The sequence below is a fragment of the Catharus ustulatus genome, chromosome 6, assembly GCF_009819885.2.
Source record: "Catharus ustulatus isolate bCatUst1 chromosome 6, bCatUst1.pri.v2, whole genome shotgun sequence".
NCBI lineage: Eukaryota > Metazoa > Chordata > Aves > Passeriformes > Turdidae > Catharus > Catharus ustulatus.
The window spans coordinates 33,816,367-33,829,984 of NC_046226.1; the positions used below are offsets into that span (position 1 = coordinate 33,816,367).

Below are 13,618 nucleotides of genomic sequence, written 5' to 3' on the forward strand. Positions count from 1 at the left end.
GAAAACCACAGTGAGGCACAGTTTCAATGCCCGCTTTACTTGCTCCCTGCCATTCAGGGGTTGTACAGTATATTGTTACTAGCTAGAGGTCTTCCAAACCTCTTTTGTGGAGAGGTACTTCCTTGGGCCCACTGCACCTCAGATTCCTTTCCAAATCTCTTTAATACATGCAAATGTTAGTGGAGGTGGTGTATGAGGAGAGAGGAAGTGCGATTGATTTTAAGCTTGCTAAAGAAATCTTTATTTTAAAATTTTCAGTGTTGTAAAATGGTTCTTTTGTGTAACTAATGCTATCAGTGGCTTTTTCTTCCTTTTTTTTTTTTTTAGGATTATGTCTTTGGAAGAAGAAGTTATTTCGAAGAAAGTTAAACTTATAGTAATTGACTCTGTTGCTTCAGTTGTCAGAAAGGAGTTTGATACAAAACTCCAGGGCAATCTGGCAGAAAGAAGTAATTTTTTGACTAGAGGAGCATCAGTGTTGAAGTATTTGGCAGAGGAGTTCTCAATACCAGTAAGTTCTTCCTCCTTTTCTAATTATTTACTTTACAGTATCAAGTAATAGAGGAGAAGGAAAATGACAGTACAAGAACCACCAGACAATGATTCTAGCAGGGATCTTTAAGCAGATACCAGTTGGAATATAATTGGGAAATAGAAGAACAGCAATGGTTCTGCTTGGTGTGTTTCTTTTGTGTATTTTGTTTTTTAATTTCTTAGAAGTTATTTTTAATTTTTGTTGATTTGGAACTTTAAATGAGAAATCTCAAACTCTCTCAGTGGTTTTTGCTTTTTTTTTTTCCTTAAACCCTACCTTTTCTTGCCATTAAATACTGCTTATCCTGGTGGTTTCTTTGTATTGCATTGTCACTCTACTTAATGCATATTCTGGGTAGGTGAAGATTTTTTTCTGCCTCTGTTTCTTTCACTTAGGTTAATACAATCTCAAAAAGGCTTATACTTTTTTTCTCCCAGGTTTGGTTGGAACTAGCCAGTCAGATCAAAAGCAATTCCTGGAAACTGAGAAGGACAGCCTGATTATCAATGAAACAAAATCCTTTTTATTTTTGAAATCCAGTAAATACACAAATCTATATGAAAAATTTACATTACCTTTATCTCTTAATAGAGCACCTTGTAGTTGGGAGTGTTTGGATCTGAATGTTTCCTGTTACACTGTGTTGATGCTGTCTAACAGATTACATATTTAAGCAATAGTAATCAGTCCTATATGTTTCTTGTTGAGCTTCCCAACTTTCTTAGCCATGTGAAAAAGGAAGAAAGTAAAATATGCTTTGTGTTTTCTTTCTTCTCCCATATTCACAGGAAACTGTATATTGGTAGGTGGTATTTGGAGAAAGTATTATGTTTTAAGTGTTATCCCTCTCCCTTCATATGAGTAGCTTTCATATTTTTTTTCCAGGAAGTTTGTATTTCTCTAGGTAGCAGCAAGAAAGTTAAAACAATGTGACAGATTAGAAGACATAGTAGAGCATTTGAACCTGCAGAGTTTTAAGATAATTCACCAGGTTCTTGAAGAAACTGAGTAGTCCTTCAATCAACTCAATAGAATCAAAAGATCCCAGTGTCTTGTGCTAATCCTACTGTGAACATTATCCATAGAAGCATAAATATTTAGAATAATGTAGATACTGCATAATTTGCTGACTTTATTCTTCTGTGTGAAACAAAGAATCTTTGAGTAGACCTTCCTTTCTTTTGAGCCATGGAAGACAGTAGTTAATTTGTTTCCTATGTCAGGAATATTACTTCCGAAACTAACTTTCTTCCAAAAAACCCAATTCTTGTTCTCTTCAAGGTGTTTGAATTTGCCTGCACCAAAACTCATGATGGTGTTCATGTCCTTGTTAAATTGTGAACTGAACAACATTAGAAAATGACATTTGTGCTAGCTATATCAGAACGTTTGGTTTCAAATATTCTTTTTTGGTATAAAGAGAAGCGCCTAACCTTGTTCAGTGTGTCTCATCTGTTTAAGTAACAAATAGTTGGTGAAATGAATGTGGTGGGGCACTGAAACAGGTTGCCCAGAGAAGTTGCAATGTACCACCCCTGGACATTTTCAAGACCAGCTTGGATGAGCAGCCTTATCTAGCAGAAGGTTCCCTGCACATGGCACAGGAGTTGAAACTAGATGATCTTTAAGGTCCCTTCCAACCTAAACCATTCTGTGATGTTAAGATTTCTAACCATGTTATAGTTTACGGTACTTTCATACCCTGAACTGAGTCTATAGCTTTGCATTTTAAAATTCAATATTACAGTGTTAGCTTTTATTTTTTTACAACTACCTGCTTAAAAAGTAAATGCCAGAATTTCACATTTATATGAACAGTGCTATTTGTCAAGTGTGATTTGGTGTGAATTTTAATTTTTGTTGTTTACTTGGGAAACCAAGATAGTTAAAGGGGACTTACAGAACAGCGTTCTTTCTTTGCCCTTGTAAAACTTCATAAACTGTTTTTATTGGTAGACTGTTTCAATTATTCCTCCACTCAACAGTGTTGAGCAAAAACCAATTTTAATAAAAGAGGGTGAGTTCAACTTAAGTGTTGTTAGAGTGGTGAAGGTAGATGGCTTTGTCTTATGTGATTGTTGAAAATTATCCTCAGAAGGCACACAGCTTTGTTTTAGTTTAAAATGGCTGGTTAAAATGTAATTATAACCACCTTCAGTACTGCTGCCATTTGTGTTCTTTTTTAAATGTGTCTGGAGAGTATATGTTTATGCAGTTTATGGCCTGACACTGTTCCTTTTGGACCATCTATACCATAAAATGTCTTATACTGCTGAGGAAAAGGAATGTGAAATGGTAGAGTGATGCTTCCTGTTTTCATGTGGTGGTGAAGTATAGTGAAGGATGTAGTTTAAAGTTATATGATACTTGAATTCAGTTTGCTTTACTTTTAAAGTATTCCCTTCATTGCTTTTTCCATTTTACAGTGTGACTTTGCCAAAAACTATCAATCTGCACAATTGCACATATGAAATTATGTAGAAGGATCACACAAGGATTAACATGTAGGAGAGGGAGTTGAGAGGAATCAGATTTTATTACCAGGTTTATTTTTGATCTGCTGTATAATTATGCACAATATTCCCTATAAAGTAGGGCAGGCACTTTCTCTGATATCTGCCATGACTTGAATTTCTGAAAGACTTCTTCTGAAGTAAATAGTTTCTTGTGTTTTCTAACCCTCATTGTTGTTATACTTCTCTGGGTTACCTTCAGCTGATTGACATAATCTTGAAAGTGAGGTGCCCAAAAGTGGACAATATTCCAGATTAATCTCTAGCAAAGTTTAAGTATGGAAAAGGAATTCTTCTCATGCCTTGCAGGACATGCTCATGTTTATGCATCTTAACACAGTTTGCTTTCTTGCAACAGCCTGATGCTGTTTACTTCTGAGTTATTAAAATCTTGGGTCTTTATCTGCTGACTTAGTTGCTTAGCTAGTTGTTCCTTCTAATGTTATTTTTCCTGATTTGCCAATATTTTGAATTCTAATCTCATGGTTTATTAGCAGTCTTTTCCCTGCTTGCCTGTTCTTGCCAGAGATCATTAAATGTTACAGATTCTTTGTGTAACTATTAGACAGAACCAGACTTCAAGCCGACTGTACCATTTTAGTCAATGAGACCTTCAAACACCTTTGATAACTACTAGGTGTCATTTTACAATAAATTTGCATAGATTAATCTAGGTTATAGTTCTCTAGTTTTAGTAACATACCTATATATGATGATCTACTGCTAAAATGAAAATAGTATTTGTATAAAAATACTGGTGGTTTTTTTGGGTTGTGTGTTTTTTTTTTCCCTCTGCCCTATTACATTTTATTCTGTATGTGCTGTAAAAAACAGTTAATTGTGCTGATGGGCTTTTATGCCTTGTCTTGGGAGTTTAGGGTTTGACAAGATGGACTGTTTTGACTGTGTGAGAAACTGCCTGAACCTCTGGGCCAATAATCTATTTGACTCTGTAGAGAGGTACTTATGTTTTGAGTATTCAGTGCTTTCTGCATTTTTCTTGTGCTTCTTCCTTGTTCTCTGATTTTATTTAAACTAAGTTTTCTAGGAATATTTCTGCTTTTGCATAATTTATAGCTGAAAGGGATTCTAGTCTTTAGACAGGATAGCAATGCAAAGAATAGTTGAACAGATTGCAATTTGTTAGAAAAGTCATGATGGGTCTTGAGCTTCTGTATGAGCTCAGTATAGACAAATCAGTGATTTGATTTCCAGATTCTCCAGTGTTAGTTTGCTTTTTGGTTAGCCTCAGGACTTCTGGGAATGAGGACCTGCTCTGCAATTGTTACTCCTAAGTAATATTGTACCAGCCCCCCGAGGCATAAAGTGATGGGGATAAAACAAAGTTAAGATTGGGCAATGCATATGTCTCTTATAATACAAATGTGCCCAGAGATCAAAAGTAAAATTTTACTTTCTTGGGAACTGGGGGTATATAGAAATGATGGTATCACTTCCTTCTTTGTGTTTCCAGGACTGCTTTGTGAGAACATTGCAGTCATGTGGAACTAGGTGTGCTGCTGGGGCTGCTTTTTGATCAAGTTTGGTCTGGAAGCTTTGGGATGCCGTCTGCTTGCCACTGTTAACTGCAGAACCTGCCTTTTGCAGTCTGCAAAATTTCCTTCTTTCCATGTGTAATAACAGACAACCACTGCAGCTAGATGGTTGATGATCCTGTGCTGCCTTTAAAACAGAAGTATCTAGATTTCCAGGACAAGCTTTTCAGTCTGTGCTTTTTCTTCTGCTGTTTGAGGCTCTTGAGCATTAGAAGAGTTCTTTGTTTTGCTCTGGTTTCCATACTTTGTTTTGCTTGGAATTGCAATCTGAGAGCTGTAACATAAGGTCTCCTGAGAAACTTCATTCTGACTTTTCTACAAGAAGACTCCATCTTCTTTACTGAGAACAAGTATGTTTTATGTCATTATTCTCTGAAGTTTGAGCTATATGTGTTTGGTTTTTTTCACTCCAGTTTTGTATTTAAAGTAGAAAACCCATCATTTTAATAGTCTTTTAATTCATTTGGCAGAAATTCAGTATAATAGAGAGCCATTTCAAATACAGATTCCTTTGAGAGTCTCCATGATCTTAGCAGCCTCATCAAAACAGTCATGCTACCTTGTCTCTAAAATGCATAGCTATATCATTTGAGAATATAGCATTTCTGCAGTAATATAGTAAGTAAACAAAATGAGATTTCAAGCTGCAAGCAGAATAAATTATCTGTGCAAATCACAAGTGACACATGGGTAGTAGGTTAATTGACCCTGCTTACAGAAAGTGTGAGTAATCAAAAATCAGGAGGTGGTAAACAAGTGGCAGAGATTGTTTCCTACCTGCCTTGTAATTAATTTCACTGTCACATTTGCAACTGGTTTGTGCTTGCTTATAAGCCTGAATAAGGATGTAGACCAGCTGAAAAAGCAAACCAGGGAAAAAATGTAGTGGGCAATTGTGCAGCTGAACAGGCTCAAATGTGGGCAGAAAGGAGGGGCAGGAGTGTGTGGCTTCTGGCAGTAGCACAGATTTTCAGTGTAAAACTACATCTTCAGTAAAAAGAATAGCATGAGTAAAAATGCTAGGGGGATTATTACTTGGAATAAGCAAAGTAAAAGCTTGAGATGTTCTTTAAACTTGGAATTGTTCTAGGATGGGCTGTATAACACTATTACAATGCTTTGTACTTTGACTAAAGGTGAACCAATGCCTGGTATATAACCTATCCTTACACTGCTTACGGTTTTTGTGCGCTATTAGGTCAGTGTCCTGGTTTTCACCTGCACATTCTGATTTTAAAGTGCATTGTAATATGCTGTATTTGGAGTTGTAATATGTCCATGCATAATGAATTATAGCTGAGGTCAGAAATTATGCTGAACAGATTTTCAAACCACAGTATTTCGTGCTATGGCTAAACTATTACCCACGTTTTTGCAGCTGCTGCTTGAAGAGTCTATATAATGTAGTTATCTCCAGCTCCTGTTCTTTGTCTGCTAGTAAGAGGAAATTTTATTGAGAACTTACTAAATTGTCCAAGACTAAGTTCAAGTTTGGGTGACAGTCTGTGATCTTGATTTAACTTACTTGGCATGTGGTACTTTTTTTTTGTTCTTTTGTTTGGACTGCATTGGTTGCAGCAGTTGTTTCAAGTACTAGTGATTTGTTTCATCTCATTAGAGATTCTGTACATAGTTGTTGTAGTCCTGTATCTTGTTCTATTTCTAGAACAATTTTTGCAAATTGTAGCTGCTGATTTGTTCTGAAAGTAGACTCTGTGGTGAGGTCTGATTTGAAATGAATGGGGTGTAGGTAGTATATGTGGGGCTTTTTGGCACCCTCTATTAAAAGGTGGATGAAAATAAATTTGTTTGCAGCAAAGATAGCTATTTATCTAGAGAGTAGTATGTATGTAGACTGCCAAAGTACTTTGTGCTTGATACTGAACAGTTACTGGAGAATAACAGTTCAGATTCTTGCTAAAGCCAAATAGTTTCATACTAGTTACTTGGCGATGCAGAGTACCAGAAGTATCTGTGTGGTCTTCTGTGTGTGCATGTGCTTTTTTAAAAATTCCAGTACTGTCAAATTCCAAGTACCACAATTTGTAAATCATAATAGATACAAACTTTTTTTTTTTTGGTGCTGGGTAAAATCTGTTGGCATAAATGTGTAATTTCTTTAATTGTAAAGTAATAATACTTGTGTATATTTAAAGGATTTTTTTTGTCTCCTAGAATAGTACAGATTTTACTAATAGACTATAATGAAATATCTTTTAAAAAAAAGTAGTAAGGAAAAAGTTGCATTGTGCATACATGACTGTCCCACCTGCATTTGGTCTAGTCATTCACCTCTGACTGGCTCTCTTGTAGTCTAAGATGGTGGCTGTTGAAATGCAACCCAACAATTTAACTGTCCATTAATTCCCAAAGCTGTGAAGTTATTTTCCTGACAAGGGCTACTTATTTCCAGCCATTAAGTGGTAGTAGACTGGTCTGTTACTGGGATTGTATTTCGGTGGCATTTGTGTTTTGTTGGTTTTTTCCTGGTTTTGAAGTGTTCATCAATAGGATTAGTTCGAAAGAATGTTGTCTTTTTGGTTATTTTAATGCTCATTTTTACTTAGAGCTCTATTTGCCCTAAGGCACCCGTGTTTTGCAGTTGGCTTTGCAATCCTTCCTTCTGAAGGAATAGTAATTATGTGTTTTTCCTCTCAAGGCTGAACAATCTGTGCAGATGCCTGCACTCTCTCTTCTTAGTCACTGCAGCTGAGTCTTTGGATGGTAGAGGTAAGGTCTGCATATTGGTGATTGTGTCATGAATTATTGGTACAATGACTTAGCTACTGCCTTTTTTTCACAGAGCCCTTCAAACATAAGGAGGTACTAAACAGAGGAGATCTGTGAATGGCCAGGAAATGAGAGCCTGTATGGCAGTCACACTAAATTTGCTGGTACTGGAGTGCAGTGAGCTACTGGAACTGTACATTTCACCAACTTGTTTGGAATCCTGGAATGTTGTTTGGAAGGCAGGCTGGGTAGTAGATGCTGCTTAAAAATGTGAACGTAGCACTGCTACACTTGTAGAGCCTTCTGGAATTTGGAGCAGAAAACCTAAGATTTTATAGCCAGGCCCAAAGCCTATTCATGTCATAAGAACACTGCAACTGATTCTGTTAAGCATAACTGTATTATTTATGTAAGTTTGGATTTTTCTAACTGATGTTCCTCAAATACTGATCTTGTCCAAAGAAATGCTGGTATTTAAGAACAATCAGTCACTTTATTCCAGTTCATCTGAATGATAGACATCATTGACTCTTGTGGCATAGCAAACTGCCTTTTCTAGCAGCTCAGTAACTGACATTGAAGATTCTGTTATCTAAGGAATGATATAAGCAATTTTTTTTAAGCAAAACATAATTTATATTGAGTTCACATATTTTGCTAAATTTGAAGAGAAACTAAAGGAAATGAAATTTCTGTGGTAGCAGACAAAGACACTTGGTTCATGATGCTTTTACCAGTGGTGAGTCATATAGGTTGTATTCCTGAAATCTAAAAAATGCACACAAACTTAATTACTGTCACGTGCTTATGTTAGAAACTATAGATGGAATTCTAGTGTTAATCTTATTTATCAGTGCTAGAATTTTTTCAGTAATCCATGTACTAACTGTGACCCCAGTATTTCTACTATTCCAGCTTTTTTCTCAGCTTCAGTAAATCTCCTTCCCAATTCAGTGATGTAACTGATGAGGTAAAACAAGGAAATACTGATAGGAAGTGTGTGAACGTTTGGGTTTCTTAAAATTAGCTCAATTGATGCAGTCAAGAGAGAGCTCTCTAGAAATCTGAAGAGGAGCTTGGGGAAACCTGCCTGTCAGTTGGTCTAGTAAAGAGTATTTCTGCCTGTAAATGTTCCTTTGTCTAGTTTAGACTCTGTAGTTACTGATGAACAGAAACATTAAGCTTTCCTAGTTTTACTTTGCTGCTTTTGCTGTGACATTTAATCTGGAGATTCCATTTATGTTTAAATTGCAGAGTTTTAATACACTGTAAGATACCAAATGCTTGTGATCATTTGTATCCCTTTGAATGTGAGTGATGTAGCAAACTACTGATACTCTTAATTTTATATTAATAAATTCCTTTTTGGATTGATTCTCCTAGTGTAGGCATGTGAAAGTTTTATTGGAAGAATAGACAGAGTTTTTGTTAAATACAAATACTTGTAAGTTATTTTGTAGGGCAAGCGGCTTAAAGTTTATGATACTGAAATGGAAGCAGAAAGCTGACCCTCCTCCCCCTTTCTGCAACAAATTTTAAAGCAATTGGAAGTGAAAACTGACATTGAGACTTCTCTTGAGTTTTTGCTGTCATCACCATGGAACTTCATCTATTGTATATAGCAGCTGAGAACATCTGTCTTTCTCCTTAACATTTTCTTTTTCCATTCCCTCATTATGTACCTCTCCTGTTTTGCAGGTGAATGTCTTTATTGCTTATACTTCCTCTCATCCACTCTAATTTAGGTGTCTTTAGACACGTTTAAATCTATCACATTGTTATACAAATCTCAAAATTAGATCTAATTTCAATCAAGAGTAAGTTTTTCTTGGAAATGGTGAAAGTGGCAGCCTAAATTAAACCCTTTTGTGTGAATTTTCTTCAAGGCTGAAGAGATGTTCCCCACGTGCTTTGCAACAGCTGTTGGTTTACAGTGCCTGTTTAGTCATGGTTGAATTTCTTGGATTTTTAGTTTTCTGAAATAAGCACAATTATGTTGTCCTGGCCAGTTAGAATGAAAATGTGTGTGACTGAAAAATTCAGGCTGTACTCCTCAGATTTAGACTCACTAAAATTTTATGTATGTGATTAAAGGTGAAATAACACTCATAATATTCTGACAATGCTGTGGACTTTTGTATATGCATTAGTATGTAATCATACACAAAGAAATATGCACCTCATCTTAGAGGTATTTAATTTTTCTTCCTGAATAACTTTTTTTACCAGGATGACAGGATGTAATATCCTTACTTGTTCACTTGTATTCTGCTCTGGTTCCTACACCCTTTTGAAAGGAACAGCTGTGTTGCTAAGTTTTGGGGTTTTTTTAAAATTAATTATCCTTTTATCAAGCTTCTACTTTCTTGAATCAATCTCTCCCCTTTTTTACATCTTTTCAAGTATTTCTTCAGTCTTTTGACACCTTCTTGAATGCTAGACCTGTCCTACTTAGGTTCCTTCCATTTGTAGTGCTGATGCACAAGCATTTTGCAGGGACAGTACAGGGGATTTTTGGTGCTATTGGATGTTGGGCTGTGGTTTATTTATTCCTCTCACTTCAGTTAGAGTACTGTTTAGACAACAGATGTGTTTTTCAGCTATATGGGTTAAGAATAAACTTAAATGTGTTCATTATTCTTAGGTGTGTTTTCTCTATTGATAAAATATAGTTTTGGCAGGTGGTTTGTAAGGAATAATTTCAACAAGATTCTTTAATTATACTGAAATTATAAATACTGTTTTTTGTGTTACCAAAACTTAGAATTAATTCCCTGTTCTAGAAGTCATTGCAATCCATTTTTTCTTCAAATTTTTGGACATTGAAGTATTAGCATTTACATTAAAATACTAATCATAAAAGAATTTTCAAAAACTGCGAGCAGATTTTTTTTTAGTGTGGATTTTTTGGTTGCTCATTCTATATAAATAGCATAAATGCTTTGGCAATGTTGGTAGAGTGTAGAGATAATGTAGATAGGAGCCGACAACCTTTTAGGAGATGGATCACAGGCATTTTTTTCTGTATTTTCTGAACACCAAATACATAGTTATTCTGAATTGCATTGTTATTTATTTTTGTATTGCATCAGTCCATTGTCTTGGTTTTGTTTAGTTTTTTCAGAAGATATTTATGGCCTTTTGGTAGGAAAACATATTCTAGTAGCTAGACATTAAATAAGTTGTTTGGATTATATTCTTAGCTGTATTGTATCTCTCCACAAGAAAAACAACTTTTAATGAAAAAACCTGTGGATGAAAAATTCTTTGTGGGAAATCTTGTTTGCTCAATGACTGAAATAAGTACAATACTCATACTTGAGTGTCTAGTGTATGTCCAGTGTACTGTCCTATGGCAATTTTGGGTGGTTTATTTCAGACTGAGGTATTGAGGGTGCATTTTGCACAGAGCCTCATTAAATTCTTTTGGCTGTGGCTGCCATTTGGCTATTGCTTATGGAAAACTGGTACTATTTCTACAATCAAATCAATTGTTAATTTAGATTCTTACAGTAAGTGTCTAATGCAGTGCTTGCTGGAGAATAATAAATATAAGTAGGGTGTTGGAGAAGCTTATTTTTTATGTTGCAAGTTAAATTCCTTCCATTGTTAAGATTTTATGTAGTTGATTTGGCTGAAGAACTTCAGTATTCACTTTTGAGAACACAACAAAGCCTTAATCAGCTTTGTTAGCTGAAACACACTCTGGTATTTGTTATTCAGTAGTGATTTTTTTTCATGATACAAATCTTTGATGCTTCTATTGACAGAATTGGGGATTGGCTGTACTGGAATTCTTTCTACCAGTTGGTGAAGCCTTCACACAGAGCAACATCCACAAGGTGGTGCTTTTTCATCACCCAAAAGGGAGAGGAACTTCTCTTTACAAAGTTGTGCTGGCTTTGTGCCTGTTGCTTGGCAGAAATGGGAAGTTCAGATGCTGAGCTGAGTGTATCCTTTTCTCCCTTAATGTAGAGTGAACCCTATCATTCTCTGTTCTTTCCAGCCTTTGTGGTTGCAAACTGATTGTGATGCTCAGAAGTTCAGAGAAGAGAAAGGCAATGGCTTGGAAATCAAAATTGAGCAATTTTGGCTAAATAATGAAAAGATTGTCCCTGAAATACTGAAGTTTTACAAATCGGGGAGGATGTATGCTACCAGAATAAAATCACACCTAGAATTGCAACAATTTTTTTGCCAGGCTTAGTTCACCTTGTTGGAACTATTCAGCCTGAAAATGGAAGCATGTGCAGTGCTTTAGGTAAGTGCTCTGTAGTTTGGAGAGTGGGCAAAGAGGAGCTGGCATGGCCTTGGCCATTCTCTTGTACATAGTTTATCTTTGTAGGGTGAATCCAGTTGAAGATGAGGCAGCAGAAATATGTTCTCAAATATTGCCCTCTATTGCAGAACAAGACTTGAACAGAACTATTCTGAAGGAGTTTTTCACATGACCTATATGTAATTCCCAGCTGTGAACCCTCTGGCAATGAGCGTGAAATCCAAAACACAGCTGATAGGGAAAAGGGCTGTTGTCAGCTCAGACTGAACACTTGAGTATTCATAGCATGGTGCTTTGACAAACAGACATTGGAGTACATCAGAATAATTTGGTTTTGAGATCTGTGCAAGGTCCTCCTTCTAGCTGTGTGTGCATCCAGTTACAGTGGTAATCAGGGCTGAAGGAGAACCAGGTGTGCACCATATTGTATTTCTTTTCTTGCAGAACAGCAAGCCTTCAACCCCCTCCCCCCAACCACTCCCTTTCTACCTCTCTGCCAAATTTCCTGCTGTAAATTGGTCTTATGTTTGCCTTTATGTACCCTGTGACCCCTTCAGAATATTTGTGGTATTTTAAACCCTGAATTGTGTGCATGACACAGTGTTTAGTTTGGAAGCAGAGTTTAATCACACATGCTGATTGTCGTATTTATTTTGGAACCAATAAGTAGGAGGCAACCTTTCATATTTTATTAGTCTGGATGAATTTTCCCTGTTACTTGATAACCATGTATATGTTTGAACTTTAAAAAGTCGATATTTAAAGGAATGCTGGAACACAGATGGCATTTGAATGCAGCCTCTCATCCATTCTGGGGCTGGATTCCATTGGACACCTAAACTTGGGTGTTTGTGGTTCACTGTGGTGACAGTGATAGAGTGGCTATTTTGTTTTTGAAGGGTTGTGTGTCTATGTGCCAGTGAAACTGGAGAGGGAGCTCTTTTGGAAAGAGCAACATTAGAGCAAAGTCTTTTTATATTTGTTTCTTCCATGTCCTATAAATGAAGGGAGCTGTGTTTGCAGAAGGAGGTTATAGCTCTGAAGGCCTGACCTTATTTTGTTTGCTTCCCACGCGTCTGCATTTACAGCAGAATAAACAAGTATAAGATCAGGATTTGCTATTCCTCCCAATCTACCATCTACCCCTAACATCCCAGCAAAACTGCTCCTATGATAATACATGTGGGGATAATTCTAGCCCCAAATCTTAACTTTCTTTGCATGCTGAGAGGCTTGGGGAGAAAAAGGAGTGAGTTTCCATGAGCCCTCTTTTAATAGCATGTAATGATAAAGGATGTAACTGAAAACTGACAGTAATTCACCAGCAAACTTTAATGTAGTGTTGCAAGGACACCTGCCTTGAGTATCTGGGCTGCTGAAGCAAAGCAATTTTGATGCAAAGCTCTGTACATTGTGAAATAGAAGATACTGTGTGAGATAGTTAATGCTGTGTGTTGTGTGACTTACTCCAAGTTGTATTATTTCCTGTAATATTTTAGTTGTCTTGCTTCTGTAAGAAGCTCTTTTCAAGACAAGTGTTGGAATTCTCACCTAATAAAGCAGTGTACTTAAAAGAAAAGATTTGATAATGTACAGATTTTTGGGATAATGTGTTTTCTGTTTAAAGCCTTTGTGTAGCAAAATGCAGTGTTGTTTTCATGACAGTTATCTGGGTACTCTGGACAAGTGTTGTTTCTCTGGTATTTGCTGTATGTTTTTTCTTCCCTCATATCTAAGTTTCTTGGTCTTGTGAAAGAAAACAGGAAGTTTTAAGAGTATAATCAAGATGAGAGGAAAACCAGACTAATTTTTTGTGGGTTTTTTTGTTCTGTTCTTAATTTAATTGAAAATATGAAGATCTGCTTTAGGTCATTATATTGAATTTCATACCTTAAAGGTGACTGTCTAGTCTTCTGAGCATATAGTGTGTATTAATCTGCATGGAAGACAATGCTTAGAGATATGATATCAAATTCGGCATAAAATTGATGAGTTATTTCTGTGT

The 13,618-nt window shown here is 36.2% G+C and overlaps 1 protein-coding gene across 4 annotated transcripts in view; it reads left to right on the forward strand.

Annotated features, from left to right (window-relative positions):
* Positions 1–13,618, forward strand: part of RAD51B (RAD51 paralog B) — a 404,105-nt gene that overhangs the window by 49,940 nt on the left and 340,547 nt on the right. For all 4 annotated transcript variants that reach the window (XM_033062473.1, XM_033062472.1, XM_033062475.2 and 1 more), the window contains exon 7: positions 328–511. In XM_033062473.1, the coding sequence (XP_032918364.1) occupies positions 328–511 (184 nt within the window). The remainder of the gene's footprint in view (positions 1–327; positions 512–13,618) is intronic.